Below are 19,048 nucleotides of genomic sequence, written 5' to 3' on the forward strand. Positions count from 1 at the left end.
GTTGTTTAAACATTATAAACTGATATCCCATAAACACAGGAAAAACAGTTATTGTAGTGGTTAACTATCACTGCGCTCATGTCAGTGAATGCACTAATAGTTACTAAGTCAACAATGATGGCAAATAATAATCACTGTTGGAAATCTAGCAATTAACAAAAATTAGAATGAGTCATTGATACTTAGACATAATTGCATTGGGTAGCATAATGAAGTATAATCCTAAAATTTGGTTAAAAGACAAACCAGCACTGTGGAGAGCTGGTTGCCACATATACAGTATGTACATTGATGAACCTGCTTGTTTTCATGACCAGTAGATGCAACTTTAGTAACTCAGTTGTGTCTAAAACTATTGCTGGCCACAACTGTTGTAATTTTCATTTGTCTTATTGTCACTTGTCAGTTGATGTCACAAAAGTTTACAACTTGTGAACAACTTCAGAAACAGAGACTTGTCACAGAGTGACATCTAGTGGCTAGGAGCACATGAGCTCAAGCATGACATGAAACCTGGCCAATGTCATGTTTCAGTGATGAGATGACATCGTCACAGTTTTTGCATTATAACAGAGTAGAGTTCAGCAGGTATGTACAAGCAACATAACAAGGAAAAACTGTGCCCTTTATACTACTGCAATGCCACTGTGTGTATTTCTATCTGGATTTACTGAAACACAATACCATCCCATTAAAAAGCTACCATGTTTTATTAGGTTCTCCTCAATAAAAAACTTGAATGTCATAGGTTCTTCTTAGATGCACCATAAAATCTCTCCTCTTTTGCTCTCTTTTTTTCTTCTCTCTCCAAATCTTTCTATGGTAATCAAGAGACCCTCCCAAAAGCATTGGCACCATGGACCCAGAAAAAATGTGTGTGTGTGTGTGTGTGTGTGTGTGTGTGTGTGTGTGTGTGTGTGTGTGTGTCTCTGTGTGTGTCTGTGTGTGTGTCTGCAGCATGCTAGTGTGTGTGGACAGTTTGAGCGCTGTCTTGAATACGAAAGGACATCATCTTCCCAGGTTCAACACAGGCCAATTTTGGTATTTGTGCAGGATTCTCAGTTCTGTTGCTGCTGCCCACCTCAGGTATTGTCTTGATTTCTGCAACTTTTCAACATTTTTAAGGGGTAATACTGTGATGATCAAGAGGGGGGGTCATGTCATGTTATTGGCTGACTAATGTGTATCTGACTTGAATCCAACCTGTTGTCTGGTATATGCAATGACTACTAGCAAGCCTGTACTGTAGCATTTGTCACAGGCAAAAGTTTGCTTTGTTGTTCCCCGATGACATTGATGCCCCGCTTATTGTTGTACATGTGAAAAAACAGTGACTATCTTTTCCATGTAAAGTACAGGCAAACTTTAGATATTGCTTAAATAGGTCTGTGCATCATTGATATATGCAAGCATCTTAAGTACTCAGATAATACTGTCTTTGACATAATCCTTCATCCTTAAATTCACTATTTTACGGGATAAATCTCATCCTTTTCATGCAATATGGGCAAAACTTTAAAAATGAAATGGGCATGTGATATTTTGTAACATTGCCTTCAGAACAGAGTTGTCAAGTTAGAAATAATTTAGAGTGATTTATAACTTTTGGCAAATTCTCATGCTCCTTTCTGCACACATTTGGGGGTCCACTGGGTCTAACCCAGGCAGCTATTGTTCCCCCGGACAGGCCCAGTAATGTCTGCTTTGTTTCCGTTCAGAGAGACAAAAAGTTTGTGGACTTAGTCAACGTTTTCCAGTCTGGTAGCTTCTGATGTTTACTTTAGTCTCTACAAGCTCTGAATGTGACTTTAGAGAGAGGGGTGTATCTCAGAGGCTTGTAACCTTGACAACAGTGCCGGCTAATCCTGTGGCTCTCCTTGTTATGAATCTATTGGCTGCATACAGATGCACTCAGACACTTTGACTTTGAAAAGTCTGCCAAGTTCACATATTATTGTGACTAGATATCCATCCATTTCTAACTGGGTTCAGAGTTTTCTTCATCAGTTTGTAATGAAATGTTTACCATATCAGATTTAAGAAACCCATGGCTACCGTGGCTGGAATATACAGAAGCATAGGTTCCTAGTATTATGTGTAATCAAATTTTGTTTCAGTTATTGTCCAATATTTAAACTATTCATATTAATGTTATAGGGATGAGGGCCCACTTGGTGTTTATTTGCTTAATGGCAGCAACGTTTGCTCTGTCTGTAAGTATTTTTCTTGATTTGTCAAGTAAATATTGCCATGTAAATATTGCCAGAAGAAAGATGTGATATCTTTTGCTACTTTTGTTCTGGTGTTCAATGAATTAATATTTATTATCATTCTAATATGTCCAGGTAAAGAGTAAACCCCATGGAAAATATCATGCTTTGTTTAAGACCTCACACACAGCCAAAGAGAAGGTAAGATGGGGTACTGAATTTTGAGGCACCACATTGTTTAACTGATATCAAATTAGTATTCATCTCAAACTTGACTTTCCCCTCTCTCCTGTTAAGGATGTTATCCCAGAGGAGAACAACAAGGGACAGGTCTTGCCCACTTTTGTCACATTTGAAGCCAGCAGCCAGGAGCAAGGAGATGAGGAGATGATCTCTGAGGACAATGCTAATGCTAACACTAAGAAGGAGGAAGGAGTGTTCGAAGTGACCGATAGGACTGATAAAAGCACTGCAGTCCTCCTGAGTGAAGAGGAACTGGTAGACCTCCTGAAGAAAGAGGCGGAAGAAGAAGAAGGCGAGCAGGAAGAAGAAATGGAAGAGGTCAAAGGGAAGGAGGAATCTGAGGAGGCTGTGGAAATAATTGAGGATGATGAAGATGGGGAAGAGGAGAGAAAGCTGGAGGGCAACTTAGAGATCGAGGAAAACACCAAAGAAACGAGAGATGAGGAGGAAGAGAAGGAAGAGAGCAAGCAAGACGCTGAAGTGCTGGAGAAGGAAGACAAGGTGGTGTTGGAAGAAATATCTCTTAAGGCAAAGGCAGAAGAGTCCATCAGCACTAAAGGAGGCAGAGGAGAGAAAGAGGTGGAGGTAGAGGAAACAGATGGTAGCACAGAGTCAGAGATCCCAGTAGATCTTGACTATGCCGCTGACAGTGGCATTTCACAAGCTCTACTGCCTGTGTCTGCGGAAATAAAACCCCCCACCGATAAAACCCAGCTTCTTTCAAAGACAGATGTTTCAGATGTTAATGAGAAAGAAATGCTCACCAGTGAGAAAATAATACCCACTATAGCTGACGACTATGAACAAGACATGCAAAATACAGAGCCAGCAGATAGTGAGGAAGTGGACGACCAGGATGAGCTCCCTGAAGGAAAAAATGACAAGGACAAAGGTAAAAAAGAGGCCAAGGCAGACGTGGAGCTTGAGGGGTCACGGCTGGCTGGGAAGGAGGGTGCAGGGGAAGATGAGAAAACTAAGAATGACAGTGCAAGTCACAGCAAGGGAAAGACAAGGAAGCAGAAAAAGAACCAGAGGGCAAGGAAGCATCCTCCACAGAAGGATGAAACCCGACCCGAGCAGGAGGAGAGCCAACCAGAGGAATCGGAGGACAGCAGCATCGACAATGCAGTGCACAAGGCTAAGAGGAGAAGGGCAGGAAAATGGGTACTGCATATGATACGATACAATACTATATGAAACTATACGATAGGATACGATAGGATACGATACGCTATGGTATGATTTATTAATCCCTACAGTGGGGAAACTAGTTTGTCTCGATACATATAGGACTGTCAGAACAGCTGAATCATACAGAACAATAAAATAGAAACAGCTATACCATCAAAAGGCAGGATCATACAGGGGAAGAGCATGCATCCCGAAAGCGCAACACTAATGTAATCAATACTATTATAATATGGGCAACCAGCCTGCAGATACAGTAAATGGCAGAGAGAAAATATCCTACATCGCTTTAAAAAAATCAGCCACATGAGGTAAATTCTGCAGATATCAGCAACATAATTTCGGCATCATTTCATCGACATTCACTTTCTGCAGTGTTGTCGCTGATGACATATATTTCTATTGCTGGGGGAGTAGTTTTGGATGTAGAGTGGGCTCCGTGAAACTTTTTCATTTTCTTAGTTGAATTGACACTGATCTCTGACAGTGTTGCTTGTTCCCATGTTGCAGGCTCCTTTAGTGGGTATGAATCCAGTGCAGATAAGGGCCACAGTGGATCTCTACCCCAGTGCCAGGCCCACCCTTGGCGGAGGCATACATCACCCAGAAGCTCCTGCTGGTCAGTGTCCAGTCAAGTCAGCAACTACAGTGCTGTCCAGCATCAGCACCACCGTAGCGGCTACCAAAATTCTTCACGCTAGCCCGACAATCTCGCAGGGGAATCTGCTGACTGGATTATTTTGCTAAAACTCACACATGAATAGTGTCACTCTGCTTCACGGTCACTACCAAAACACAACTCTGCAGGCTTAAGGAGTCAATGAGAGAGATCAGGTTGAATTTAGGCACTGTGCAAACTCACATGGCGATGGAATGTAGAGGCTGATGTGCCGCAATTGTACCTTATTATTTTCCATTTATCACTGTACAACCAGGGACAGTCACTCTTTATAAAGATGTAAACAATGCATGGATATAATAAATGAGTGTAAACTGCACTGTAGAGATGCTGCCACAGTTCAGATGAAGTGTATGTTACAGATCGTATTGTGTGGCAATTTTTTTCCCCTTCTCTTCTAGACCCATGTGACAACTTCCGATGCAAGCGTGGAAAGACCTGCAAACTTGATGCAGACAACAAGCCAGCCTGTGTGTGTCAGGAGCCCTCAGAGTGTCCTCCCAGCGTGAATGAATTTGATCATGTAAGTGTGAACAACTTAATGACAGCTACACTGGGAACATTTTTGGAACATCTCATATTTGATTGCTTTCCAATGTTTTATCTCAACAGGTTTGTGGGACTGACAATAACACATATGACACATCATGTGAACTCTTTGCTACAAAATGCAACCTGGAGGGCACCAAGAGAGGACACAGACTTCATCTCGACTACACTGGGCCATGCAAATGTGAGAGTTGGCACATAGGAGATGTTTTAAGTAATGACATTTTCAGATGAAACACTAGAGAAACACAAAAAAATGTGTTTTACCCTGATTTCTCCCTCCCTCCCTCCCTCTCCCTCTCTCTCTCTCTCCCTCCCTCTCTCTCTCTCTCTCTCTCTCTCTCTCTCTCTCTCTCTCTCTCTCTTTCCCTCTTTCATCACAGTCATAGCTCCATGTCTGGACACTGAGCTGGTCCAATTCCCTCTACGGATGAGGGACTGGCTGAAAAATGTGCTGCTGCAGCTCTATGAACATGACTCCATGTCCCCTGGCTTCCTCACTTCCAAACAACGTGCTAGAGTAAGATATGCTACATGAGAACAATACCAGAGCAAAGAATTTTTAATCCTACTAATCCTTTGTGTACCTTTTTAAACTGTACTTTTTCCAGATGCTAAAAAATATTCCCTATTATTCCTGTACTGTATTATCAGTTTATTATCCTATGTTTGTATGTATGTATGTATCCATCTGTCTATCTATCTATCATGTTCCAGAGGAAAAGGAAATTTAAAGGCCTTATTAAGTTGACCTTGAATGACCTCAAGCATGAATTTTGTTAAATTCATGCTCTTTACAAAGCCCAGTGTTTTAAGGTCACAAGCCAGTAGTGCTATATACTCTAGTTTGTAAATGTTTGTATATTGTTGTATTTGGTAATTGTAGGTGAGGAAGATCTTTGAGAGTGAGAGGCGCCTGCATGCTGGTGATCACTCCATCGAGCTGCTGGCCCAAGACTTTGAGAAGAACTACAACATGTACATCTACCCAGTGCACTGGCAGTTTGCCCAGATGGACCAACACCCTTCTGACAGGTATATTTTAATGTTTTATTTGATTGTTATATGTTTGATGTAACATTTCATATGCTAAACTAGGATAATGGATCACAGCCAAAATTGCTTCTTGAAGGTTCACAACATACATACAACGGTTCATCTGATATTTTATATAAGCTAATGAGAGCTAATATTTTATATGAATGTGCATTTTCATACCAAATAAATTTCAAGTATGTCATGATTCCTCATCAGGGTCAAAACAACATTTGACCATAAAAGACTAAAACTTTATTGAAACCTACTGTAATGAATTTTTTGTTTGTTTGTTTGCTTTTTTTTTTTTTTTTTGCTCCTGAATTCCTGAACACAGAGTGACCCAAACTATTATACCGGGGGAAACTCTGGATACATTACTACTTTCAACCAAAGGTTACTTATACAAAAACATTACTGAAAAATGGGGACCACTTTACAATAAGCCTACCTTTATAATGGGTTTGTGAATGGTTCATAATCAGGTTATTAATTAGGTTGTAAACGCTTTATAAATAATAAAAAAAAACTCCACTATAAATAAGTTTTAACACAGTTTTAATACATCGATGCAAGCTTACTATTTCTCACGCTGAAGTAAAGAAAGCTTAGTAACTAGCAAGGTCTGAGCTTTAACAAAATAGATGCAGTGCAGCATTAACTTAACCTAAATAGTGAGCCTGCATAGATGTTTGAAAAACCAGTATGACTTGTTTATGTTTATTAATGATTTATAAATGTTTACAACCTAATGAATCATAATCTGGGTTTTACAGAATGATTTTATAGGTGTGGTCAGTGAGGAACCTCTATAATATTAAAGGTGAAGCACCATATCGATATGTCCAATATCTGATATTTAATTAATTAAAGCAGTGATTCCCAAACTGTGGTAAATGTACCACTGGAGGTACGCGAGGTTCCACCTGGTGGTACGTAACAGCCTTGCTGGAAGGCCTAACAATGGTCAAGGTCAAGGTCAACTTAATAAGGCCGAACAGTGGCACCCCAACTGGCCCAAATCCGAGCCAAAAAAGTGTTATTTCATTTAATTTTGTCACAAACAACAGTTATTCCATATATACCTCACATTACAATAATGTAAAAAAAATTGTTGTTTATCATTTAAACAATATTAAAATAAAATACTTCCACGCTTAGCTACATAGGGTTAGGTGCATTGTGGTGCATTGGCCTGAAAGTTTAGGAACCTTTGAGTTAAAGGAACATATTAGTCTGATGTATCAGCAAACCAGTATATCAGTCAAACCCGAGTGCATCCATATTCTATATTCATTGGATGTTCAAGCTGCTAGAGATTTATTTGGTCCTAAATCCTTTGCAGGTTTCTGTCCCACTCAGAGCTGGCCCCACTTAGGGTCCCTCTAGTGCCAATGGAGCATTGCACATCCCGCTTCTTCCAGGAGTGCGACGCTGACAAGGACAAGCAAGTCTCCTTTAAGGAGTGGGCGTACTGCTTCGGCATCAAGGATGGTAAGAGTGGCAGCAGGAGATCAACACAAATGTAAACTGATTGCATTTTCGTGTTTGAGAAACTTTAGCCTTCCCTGTCATGACCATGTAGAAAAAGACATTGTAATGTTTCTCAAAACAAGAAAACTGGCATTTCGATGTTAAAATTGATGCTTCTTTCCTTCACAACTGTGCAGTGACTGACAGCATTAGCTCACTCCAGCAATAATGTTGGATGATATAATACATAGCAATTAGTCTCTGCCACGGGCTTCAAAGTAAATTCACAATTTATCTCTGCTACATTAGTTATTTATCTATAAAGTGTGCTATATATATGTAAAATAAAGCTGTCATTTAATTCTTTAAGCCATTATTTTCTCTCATTGAATTTCTCTGCAGAGGACATGGATGTCAACCTGCTTTTCTGAGCGACATTGTGAACCTTATCGACTGCAAACAGCTTGTGGGAACTGCTCCGAGGACAGAAAGAGACAGTATTCTCCAATCAAAATGTTATAAGGCACTCTGAAGAGTACAAATGAAAGAGATTCATTTTTTTCTGCTACATTGTGACAGGGAGGGAAGGTGTCCTTTGTGTTGTTTTGTGTCAGACCAAGTTTGGACCTTTAGATCTTTGTTTTGTCATTGTGATGCACCTGGTGGAATAATCATATTAGTTGACAAGGAATAATTATGTCTAGCACTTCATAGTTTTATACAGAATCTGTGCTCTGAATGCATTCCAAAAGGGGGAAAGTTTACAATAGCTCACTATAGACAGCTGTAGAAACAAAATTGTTGATTTGGGGGGAAAAAAAGAAAAGACAAGAAAAAAAAAAAAACAGAACAAAAAACTGTGGTGTGTATGTGAAGATGATTTAGGACAGAATGTAATTCTGAATTCCTCAAATGGATCATATCCTTGTAGAATAGCTAATATGTGTGTGCGTAAAAAAAAAAAGATCAAACTGTGATGTTTAGTCTGCTCAGTAGCATGTTCTGCAAATGTTTGTCACTGCTTCTGTCTCATGCGTCATTATAGCTCAAAATTAAAGCTTTTTGGGTATCAATGGTCTTCGCAGTTTCTTCACACAGAATATTTCACTGTACCTTGTTAGTTAGTTATTTAGTCACTTACTTAGACTTAGACTTAGAGTTAGTTAGACCTCCAAGGAGGAAATTCTTTTCCACAGCTCCGTACAACCACAAACACAGAGGGAAAAAAATAAAATAAATAATAAATATAATAAAATACAAGAGCCATCTATTTGACATGTATCACCATACAATAACAACCAACAGCTACAAGCCTCATGGACTGTTTGGCATTTGTCAGTAATAATTATTGATTTATAAGAGTTGTTCATTTACAACCCAAATATAAAGTTATTTGCATCATACTCATGGACACTGTTAGACCCCAAAGGCATTGGGGTGTGTGAGTTTATCAAATATACATTCGAATTTCATAGTCAATTTTGCCGATGTCACCATTACACCAAAAGGTGACGTCTGCACTAAACAAAGCTTAGTTGTGACAATGCAACCCACTTATACCTGGTTTAGGTTTGCCACATAATCCTGAATAATAACCCTTTGTAAGATGTAAGAGAGCAAAAAATAGCATACCGACATGGTCAAGATGATTACTGTTGTTTTGAGATCAAGCACTTGCCTCTGATTGGATCTTTCTCAGGGAACATGGAGTGTGTTGCTTTCTATAAAAGCACAGAATGAAGCAGCTCTTCAGCCTTTGACTGTCTGCTGTCACGGCGATAAAACATGCTCTGCATACTGTGGGTTATCTTTCAGACCTTGGCCTTTGTGGTCGAGGGTGGTGTGACTTCAGCAAGCGGTGAGGCTGCTGGCAATGGGGGAGTGAACAATAATGGAGGAACGACTGGCAACAATGCCAACCCAGGGGCTCAAACTGGGGTCCCACTGAATGGTGATGCATTTGTAGCACAGGTGGTCCCCGTTGGTGGATCATTTTTCATCCAGCCAGTTGGTAACCCCATTGGTCAAGCTCCTGTGCAGCAGCTAATCCCCACTGCACCCCTTCAACAAGGTGGAGCATTTTTTTTGGGACAGACAAGAGGAGTGAATGGGATTTCACAGCCACAAGGCCAGGTGACTCAGTCAACCCATGGGGGGCCAGTTACCTTCTTTGCAGTTCTTCCACAGGGTAATGCCATTGGAAGCCCACAGAGTCCCATATTGATTCCTGGACAGCTCAGGCTGATCCCGGTGAATGGACAGATCAACCAGCAGCAACCAGCCGCTGTTGGAAATGCATCTGGCAGAGGGAGACTGAGGCGTTCAGTGGCAGCGCACCTCAGGAAAACCCAGTCTCAGGTGATGAAGATGATGACGGCTGAAGAGGAGGAATCTTCTGGGTTGGACACTGAGGAGCAGCTCACCAAATGAGACCATAATAAATCTCGCCGTCATGTCTCACTGCATGATTCAGTCTTTGGTCCTGATCCTTCTATTTCAGCACTATTTCTTCGTGCTTGAATGTTATCAATCAGTAAATGAATGTTGTCAATCACTGTCTTCCTAACTAATGACGAATAAATAAATGGCTCAAGCAAAACATTCAATCATAGTCAAATTTTTTTTTTATAATGTGATCTCAGGGAATAAATCAAAATCAGAGAGAGCAGGGAGGAATTAAACTGGAATGGTGCAATATTATGTGCTATATAAGTCACAGGTTTGATCCCTCCAAGTGCCAGAGGCTGTAAAAGTCCATCATATACATCTATAAACACTTCCTGGGGAAAAACACAGAATAACAACCTTCTCCTTGGGTGTAGCTCCAAGCTTGAGCTCTGATTTCTTTGATGGGATATATTTGCAAGCCAGACTGTTACAAATGTGCACAGTTTCTCTTGATGTTGCCTGTGACATGGTAATTTGGTTCTGTAAACATCATAAACATCCTACACACATTAATCACATCAGACTGTGGGAAGAATCCGCCTGTCTCAGACAGCATGAAGGCGCAAGCTGTAATTTATATTCCCTGTGACATTAGAAAACAAGGAAAACAACAACAACTACAACAAGAAAAAAGCTTCCTACACACATCAGTCAAATCTTCCTGTGGGAAAATGTAAAAAAAAAAAAGGGCTATTTCTAGAAGATGCCTTTGGGAAAGTGTCATTTGTCAGGACATTAAACTGCAAACTGGAAGGATACTTTTCATGGTTTGAAACCACCTGAACCGTATGACGGTGTGTAATTAATGTAAATCCCCAGACTTCCACAGAGGGTGTTTACCAGGTCTACTGCAGCTGCAGACTCAGCAGCATAAACCTTTCCCAGACAACCTCAACATATGACACCACACTCAGCCGACCACACTGGCAGCACACAGCTTGAGAAAATGAGCTGATGACATATGAGCATAAAAAATGATTCCTCCATATCAGTAACACAATATTTTACAGGTGAAAAGGGTTTGTTGGTGCTGCTTCGACTGTGATTAGAGTTGGGCTGCTGTCAGGATGTTGGTGTTTGTTGCGTTCAGATGTTGAGGACTTGATATTTCCTTGAGTCTGTTTACACAGATCTGAACCTATTATGGATTGCTTTTCATCTATAAACTTAATTGTGCTGGGAATAATGACATTCATTTTAACTTGTTTAATATTACAGTGGTGGTGAACTGTGCCTCCATACATGAATCAAAATATACCATGAGGAAGTTGGTCTTCATTGTCTAGACTGCTAAGTACAGCATTCTGGTTACATTTTATTTGGCTAATCCAATGCTGATACTCAGTTAACAATTTCTATGTTAAAGTTGAAATAGCTGATATTGTCAAGATTTAAGTAACTGAAAAAAAGTCAATTAAGCACTTAATTATCTCTATCAGTGAATCAGACTGACAATGAGAACCATGTAGATTATGTGATTATTCAACATTTATGCTCAGCTGAGTAAATGGTCTTGACTTAAATCAACCCTAGTTGAATGACTGCAGTAATTTCTGAATGACTGCAGCTTTAAACACAGCATCCTTGCCTGTTTGCTACATCTGTGCAGATTATGTAACCCTGACCTTATTTCTAATCCTAAAACACTGCATGATTTCACAATATTTTGTATCGCCTGAATCTCTTTGAACCTTTTAGTGATAGACTATTGTCAGTTGATACTAAGTTGAATATTGGCACTGGACTATCCAAAAAAAGGTGTGCTTACCACTTACACGCCTCTTGGACTACAAAAACACTTAAAAAATGACATCAGGTGTTTGCTCCTGTGGCAAAAACCCGCAACATTTAGATGTTTCATCCTTTTGTCAGTACCCCTGGGAAACCTCGGCTGAGATGCAGAATCATTTTGTTATTGTTTGTGGTCACTCGGTGACATTCTGAACAATGCTAGATGGTCAGATAGGGACAAATGTCATTCAAGATGGACAGAACAATATGTTACAATTCTTTGAATCTCCTTGAAAAAGAGGATTGCATATTGCAAGCTCTTGTGACATATAGGGGACAAATATAGCATGTGGACAAATCAGAATTCTCTTTTCTAATTGGCTCCTGATAATCTCTGGGACCAATAAAAGGTGTTATAATGTCTGAGGCGGCTTGTCCTGCTTGTCATATAGCATTTGAAGCGAGACCAAAATAACACAACTACAAGGTATGTAACAGGTGATGTATAGTATTTTTAGTAAGTGTATAAACATATGAGTGTAACTATCATTTAATTTTGTATAAAAATAAATGAAATGAATGTTTTATTAATAGAGGTTTTACATGTCAAACATATGTTTGGACAAAGCCCAGGTTTCAGACTGCAAGATGAAGCTTCTTCTGCTTTCAACATTTGTGGCAACCATCCTTTATGTGAGTACAGTGAGCCTGTGTCAGTCACACACACATGTGTACATATCAGTCACACACACACATAAATATTTTCCTATTTATTTCAAGAGAAAAAAAAAACTTTCAAGCAACAACCAACAAATATAATTGCTTGCATATATGGACATGTCTCTTTTTTATCATTTGTGATTATTTTCTCTTTAATCAATGCAGGTCAATGCAGGAAAGGTAAGAAACGCACAAATCTAATAATTTCTACTTTATAAAACATGCCTTTCAAGTACAATAACCCAGAGTGCTCTGCGGGGGAATACATTGTTTTTTTTGTGTGTCTGCCTCTGAACAGAAACAGAGACTCATGGCAGGTCTGAATGGAGGGATCGGTAATGGAGCCAACCCTGGGATGATGGCAGGAGGGATGAACCCACCCATGGTAGCCGGTGGGGCCGGTTTCATTGGGCAACCCCAGTTTGCTCAGGTCAGCATATCATATACTCATTTCTGTGAGTTCAGTTTGGTATCATGCCATTTTCCAGTCTAATGAGTTAGGATTAGGTCTCATTCTAGCCGTAAAGCATATTACTGGAGAGGCTGATGATATTACAGTCACCTATCACAAATCCTGAGATGAAGAACTGGTTGGTAGTTTAAAAAAAGTCATGAACTAAAATAAAAAATAAAACCTAGTCTTTGTCAAAAAGAAATAAAACTGAAATTGAACTTAAACTATCTTGAGTACATGTAAAACTCATCTTTATGTTCATAAAAAGGGCAACAATGTAATGAATTTTGGGCAGAGAATTTCTAGTTGTTTAAGTTTGCCACAAGATGGCGCTGTGCTGTAGACTGACTAGTTCAGCCCCTGTGGCCAACTCCTGCTCTCAGAGCAAGAGTCAGAGATGCATTACTGTTTGCACAATCCATGTCACATATATTCAAGAGAAACACCAGGGTCCCATCTGGCATTATCTGGAGCTGAAAGGTCTGATATCAGGTCTGCTAAAACATTTCATTGGTGCAGCATGAGACTAAGTTGGTGCAAACTTCAACTTAGTCAAGAATATTTTGAAAAAAGTAATGTAAAGTGCTTAAAACAAAACAAAACATAACAAATTAAGACACAAAATGCAAAATGCTGTTCTGTTCTTTAAAAAGTACCCACCAAAAATATCAAAACTAGACTGAAATTTAAAAAAATTAAAAATAAAAAAAAAATTTTAAAAAAGAAACTGAAATGCACAACTCTGAATAACTCTAAAAAATAAAAAATAGTACAGAATAATAATAATCAATAATAATAATAATAATAATAATAATAATTAACATTCCCCTCCCCCTTTTCAAGGTTGTTCCTGGTGTTCCTGCTTATGCCGTGCAAGTTCAACCCATTCCTAATATGTATCCTGTCCATCAGGTCAGTGCGGTTAGTTTGGCATCAACAACACACATTACAAAGCATGTGATACGGTTTCAGACATCAGATGTGTGTGTATATATATATATTTCTTTCTTCTTTGTTTTTTGACAGTTTCCTTACATGGCAGCCCCTCCGATGGCTGGAATGAATCCTTTCCCACAGCCCATCATGGTAACAGCCCACTATCTTCAGTGCATTTAAATCCATATCCCTTTAACTAAAGGCCACTGATGATTCACTGAAATTTAACAAAGGGAACAAATGGGAGCAAAAGGATTGCTTGAATTAAAAAAATCCCCCATTTTTTTGTATTACTTTATTGCAATGTTTCTTTTATTTTCTTCCATACAACTGTATATTTCAGAGCAATGCATTGCATATATTTTTTATACCTTTTAAACAAATTAAATTGATAAATAACAAATAATTTAAATACATATTTATAAAAAAATCCCAATAATAAGAGTGACAATGTGTGTTAACATGATGTACCGTAACAAGCAGGATGATCCTTATTTAATCCTTACTGATCTTTAATTTACCTTCTAGGAAGCTCACACACGTGTCTCCCCCCGACAGTCTCTTATAATTCAAATTTTATGCATGTTATTGTTATACTTTTACTTTACACTCTTTGTTAGGGAGCTCCAGGTGCTGCTTTTCAACAGCAAGGCCCTTTTCAGCCTGACCTGCTCCAGCGATTCAAGGTACGATTGAGTGTGTGTACATGTCGATGTGATTGTGAATAAAAACTACACTGGCTAATCACTGTTTTTTGAACCTGCAGCGACAAATTATGAAACAAGCAAACTCTCCAACGACCACTGCAGACCCTCAGGTAACATGATGCAGCTTGCAAGTGAATAAACTGATTAAGATGGATGTGATTTCCTGTATCATGGAAATTCAATTATGCTTGCTTCTTTTCTTCAGATTTCAACTTCAACTGAAACAACTGTGCCCTGTAATGGAGATCATCTGGAGGACAGTTAAGATGATACTGTTAGCAACGTATTTTAACACTGTACATTTTTTTTACAGTATACAATCTGACAATGTAATGGTACTATTAGTTGTGCTATCATCATTACTGTGGAAACTATGTATGAATTAATAATTACTGTTTTTTGGATTTGTTTTTAAAATAATAAATGCAGAAATCTTGTATTTTAGATCTTACTTGAAACCTACAGTACATGAGCTTCATTCTTTGCTTTTCATTAAAAATGGACTCTTCATTGCACCATTGCACTTCATTGTTTCTAAGAACAATGGGTCATTGCTGTTACAATGGATCAATGCTGCCATCTAAAGGATAAGAATTTAAATTTAAACAGTAGAGGAGCTGGACTAGCAATACATATTCTCTGAGCACTTTATGACCCCAGTTTGATTTTTCACTGTTGATTTAACATGGAAAATATGTCTGATATTGAGTACATCTTGGTTGAAAAAAAGTAATTTATGAACCAAAACGTTATGAACGTTAATAACTTATGAACGTGAATAACTTATGAACGTTATGAACCAAAAGCACAAGTGAGCTACACATGTCTACATTTATCGACTAAAACACACAGTTGTCAAGGTCTATATTGCCTTCACACTTTTTTCATGAATCACAACACACAGTCTGAGCATAAATACAAAGGATGAGATATCACTGTAAACATGATGAACAACTTGTGACAAATGTCTGACTGTAAGCTCCTGGCTCCTGTTTTCTGTCTGGTCAGGCTAAATGTCCTCTTGGCCTTGAGTTTCTCATTACATAGTGCTGCAGTTTAATGTAAACTTTACATGAGACAACATAGCAATTGTTCAGTATTGCATGGCAATTAAAAGTGTTTGTTTTTTTGGCTTGAGAAAGGCATAAGTCAGAGTATATCTACTGATTTTGTAACTAATGCAGGTGGAAAACAAACAGAATCACTCAAATCAGACATTTTAGAGAGCTGCAGCTTGTGTAAGTGACTTGATGCAGACTGTGTCATGATGCTCAGAGACATGACTTACTCCTAATAACATAGTTAACTATACAGTGCTGTAACCGTCTGACTCTGATGCAATGAGAAATGTCTGTCACACTGACCACACAGTGTCTGGCGGGCTCGGCAGCAGACTATAACAGCTCCCATGGAGAGAATTTAAAAGGGATATTGATGCAGTGAGCAGGAAAGGCACACAGAAACAGAAAAAGCTACTGGAAAAAAGGTAAGGGGATTTTACAATATTCACTCACAGTGGAAGGTTTGGTGTTTTTTCTGTATGAAAGGCATGGGGGACTCTTGGCAAAATGTTATAAATTAATTTAGGTTTTATGACCTCACTGATTTTGTTTTATTTTATTTTATGTACTATAGACCATCATGAAGCTGCAGACTGCACTTGTGTTGGTCTGTCTATTTAGGACAAGCCTCTCTCTTCCAGTGAGTTAAATCTCTCAGTCCTCCTGTTAAATATTCCTCCCAGCATCTAAAACAAGACAGATTAAATTATTTTTTTCCCTCCCACATTTGTTGCACAGGTGCAAATTGGAATTCTTGCAAGCAACAGCAATGAGGTAAATATAACTCATATGTAGTGTTACTTTAAGCCTGCTGAATGCTGAATTTAATTCTCTAGATGGGAATAATATGGGCAATTTATCTCATCCAACTTTTTTGTGTGCAGATCCTGAGACTGAATGGACTAACTTTAGCAACTCTTGGACAAACTCAAGTCCAGGTAATGCATAAAATTTTTTTTCATGACTGCTATTCTTTAGACGCACACTGTGCCACAGATTGGTTTGCTGCACTAAGTTACAGGATTTAACAACTCCAAGAAAGCACTTCTTGCCTTTGAGATGTACAAACATGAAATGCAAAACACTTGATGTTGCATCTGAAAACAAAACACTTTATAATAACCATCACTACTAAATGGTTAGTTAATAGTTGATTAAACTGTAGTTAATATTTATTTAACTTTCAACAAACAATGAAATGATAACTGATAATGTTTCCTAACTATTAGTGATGCTGTACACATACACACAAAAAACGAAGTAATCTTAAACACAGAGACGTGACATTTGGCTCTTCTTATCTGCTGATAACACACACATCAGCAAGCACAGTATAATTCAAATGAGTGAGGTTGCACACACAGTACATTTATACTAAGTGCATTTACTCAAGCACTGTACTCCTAACTATCAACTAAAACTGAATTAACTACCAATTTACCATTTACTGATGGTTTTCATAATGTGATACAAAATCTTCTTCACCTCCAGGCATCGTCAATACTCCCCCAGTATGTGTTGCAGCAGCAGCAACCAGAGGTGCTTCTCACTCCCCAGGTGGTGAACCTGAACCCTCAGGTGTCAGGTCCCTTCGGCCCCCAGGGGCCCCAGCTGTTGGTCCCCACACAGGGCAACCAGTTGACCCCTGTGCTTGTCCCCAATGGCCAGCAGGAGCAGCTTGGCCCCCCTCAGGACCCTAACGGTCATATCATCCCTCAGCAGGCCCAAAACCCTGTTCAGGTAAAACACACTGCAGCCAGACGATACACTGATAATGACTTTGTGGCGTCAGCGATGCAAGAATCCTCATCAATCGTATGGAGTAATAAATATTTGTCTTTCCTTTCATCTAGATGGTTCCACAGTTTCAGTACCCTGCATTTGGATTTTCTCAACAGCCTGGAATGCAGGTGAGGTGAAGTCAGCAAACATACTGTCATGTATTCAAATGTCAGTTTCTTCACTGAGACCTCACCTCTCACTGAACGTCCTCTTCCCATGATCCGCAGGGCTTCCCCTACTACCTGCCACCTTATGGCTACCCCCAGCAGAGGAGTGCTGTGGTGCTGCAGCCCAACAATGGTCAGGTGAGCCAGGCCCAGCAGAACCTGGAGAGGACAACTCAGAGGCCACAGCTACCTCTGCAGGTGAGATGTGATGTCAGATCTGACACAGAATCAGAAATACTCTATTGATCCCTGAGGGGAAAGTGGCTGAGCTGCAGTGATTCAAATTAAATTATAAGAAATAAAAAAAAATACAAAATATAAAAATATGTGCCTTAGAGACTGTAAAATGTGCGCTATGTATAAGCTGTATCAAAAGTATATAACAAGTAACATGATGTGAATCTCTATTCTTGTGTGGCCCCAACACTATATTCAACTCTTTTTTGTACATACATTATTACAAAAGAAGCTTTTATTTTGTATTATCTTTGGAGTCATTCAATGTTTAACATATTTTTTTGTTTCATATTTAAAATGACTTTTCCTAATTTAATGGGGGTTGATTATATTTCATTTAAATGGCTATTTAGGTAGTCAGGTCCCTGGCACATAAACCTGGGTAATAATTTCTATTATAACCATTTTATGGAGGGAAAAAAAAAAAAAAAAAAACAGCCTTTCCAGCCACTCAGTTTGACTCATTCAGGCCATGCTGTGATGTCTGGAGATATGGCTTATCGTTAATAACACAGCTGAACATACTGTGTCATAACTGTGTGAATGTGGTGAGTCTGATGCAATGAGAAAAGTCTGCCATACTGACCACACACTGTCAGGGTGGTCTAGTGGTAGACTCAAATCGAGGTACCCAAAGCCCTTCGGCCAAATGTTAGATGAGAAGGCACTACAATGTTTTTGTTATTCAAATGTTTTGAATTTGCTGCATTACTGTGTAATCGAATTTTGCTGCATTTCATCCTATTTCAGCAGGCCTCCCAGCCCAAAGGACAAACAGAAAAAGTGAGTGCATGAGTAACTATCATCCCTTTTTAAAATATTTTCACTAAAACCAAGCTGAAAATGTACATCAGCTAAATTAAATCTGATTACTGTATTTTTTAATGTTCTTATAAATATGTGAGTTTAACTGTGATCTATTACAGACATGGCCACTGGGGACTCAGAAAGAGCCCACCATGCCTCCTCCTGATCACCGTGGTGACACATCTGGTCCTGGGGTTGATGAGGTATGACCTCCGATCATATCACCCAGCCTACAAAGTTTTCACCCACAAATGCAAGGACACTCAAACATCTTGAAATTTGTTGCAAGAAAATGATATTTTACTCAAAAGGATTTGATTATGGCATGTTTCATTAAACACTGTTGATGTTTCTCCAGGGTCAGCCCAGCTTTCCCTTCCTGTTTGAGCCTTAGATCTCCTCTGGGAAACAAGAACGAGGTAATTCAGGGAAATAATGATTTCCATGTGTTTGGTTATAGTCAGTTCAGCTAATTTTCCTGCTGTAAAATGTTACATTCTCTGGAGTGAAAAAGTGTATGCTAAACTGTAATTTTCTTGCATTTTTCAGGAAACTGCTCTTTGGTTTTGCAAGTGGTTGTCTAATAAAGAACTTTGCCAAAGTAAATGCTTAAAGGTTTTT

At 39.0% G+C, this 19,048-nt stretch overlaps 2 protein-coding genes across 3 annotated transcripts; both read left to right on the forward strand.

Annotated features, from left to right (window-relative positions):
* Nucleotides 1-2,159: 2,159 nt before the first annotated feature.
* sparcl1 (SPARC-like 1) lies at nucleotides 2,160-7,821 on the forward strand. Its single transcript, XM_030058257.1, has 11 exons — nucleotides 2,160-2,213; nucleotides 2,346-2,411; nucleotides 2,508-2,771; nucleotides 2,853-3,617; nucleotides 4,152-4,260; nucleotides 4,722-4,843; nucleotides 4,933-5,053; nucleotides 5,253-5,389; nucleotides 5,756-5,904; nucleotides 7,250-7,398; nucleotides 7,780-7,821. Exons 1-11 carry the CDS (start codon nucleotides 2,160-2,162, stop codon nucleotides 7,806-7,808), a joined length of 1,965 nt encoding a protein of 654 aa, XP_029914117.1. The 3' UTR covers nucleotides 7,809-7,821.
* An 8,007-nt stretch (nucleotides 7,822-15,828) lies between these two features.
* Nucleotides 15,829-19,023, forward strand: odam (odontogenic, ameloblast associated). 2 transcript variants are annotated; one of them, XM_030060471.1, is made up of 11 exons: nucleotides 15,829-15,859; nucleotides 16,009-16,074; nucleotides 16,173-16,208; nucleotides 16,319-16,372; nucleotides 16,926-17,174; nucleotides 17,288-17,344; nucleotides 17,444-17,581; nucleotides 18,371-18,403; nucleotides 18,547-18,630; nucleotides 18,786-18,846; nucleotides 18,977-19,023. In XM_030060471.1, the coding sequence occupies exons 2-10, from the start codon at nucleotides 16,015-16,017 to the stop codon at nucleotides 18,819-18,821; spliced, it is 747 nt and encodes a 248-aa protein (XP_029916331.1). In that variant the 5' UTR covers nucleotides 15,829-15,859; nucleotides 16,009-16,014; the 3' UTR covers nucleotides 18,822-18,846; nucleotides 18,977-19,023. The 2 variants fall into 2 exon arrangements, with proteins under 2 accessions (XP_029916331.1, XP_029916339.1); XM_030060479.1 differs by having other exon boundaries at nucleotides 18,374-18,403.
* Nucleotides 19,024-19,048: the final 25 nt, after the last annotated feature.

The sequence above is a fragment of the Myripristis murdjan genome, chromosome 1 (assembly GCF_902150065.1).
Source record: "Myripristis murdjan chromosome 1, fMyrMur1.1, whole genome shotgun sequence".
In the NCBI taxonomy this organism is placed as follows: Eukaryota; Metazoa; Chordata; class Actinopteri; order Holocentriformes; family Holocentridae; genus Myripristis; species Myripristis murdjan.

Bases quoted from the DNA above. Each gene is read 5' to 3' on its own strand.
- sparcl1 (XM_030058257.1), top strand. From the start codon at position 2,160: ATGAGGGCCCACTTGGTGTTTATTTGCTTAATGGCAGCAACGTTTGCT. The intron at 4,261-4,721 runs GTCAGTGTCCAG...CTTCTCTTCTAG, and splicing joins TCACCCAGAAGCTCCTGCTG to ACCCATGTGACAACTTCCGA. The intron at 7,399-7,779 runs GTAAGAGTGGCA...ATTTCTCTGCAG, and splicing joins CTGCTTCGGCATCAAGGATG to AGGACATGGATGTCAACCTG.
- odam (XM_030060471.1), top strand. From the start codon at position 16,015: ATGAAGCTGCAGACTGCACTTGTGTTGGTCTGTCTATTTAGGACAAGC. The intron at 16,075-16,172 runs GTGAGTTAAATC...TTTGTTGCACAG, and splicing joins GGACAAGCCTCTCTCTTCCA to GTGCAAATTGGAATTCTTGC. The intron at 17,345-17,443 runs GTGAGGTGAAGT...CATGATCCGCAG, and splicing joins CTCAACAGCCTGGAATGCAG to GGCTTCCCCTACTACCTGCC.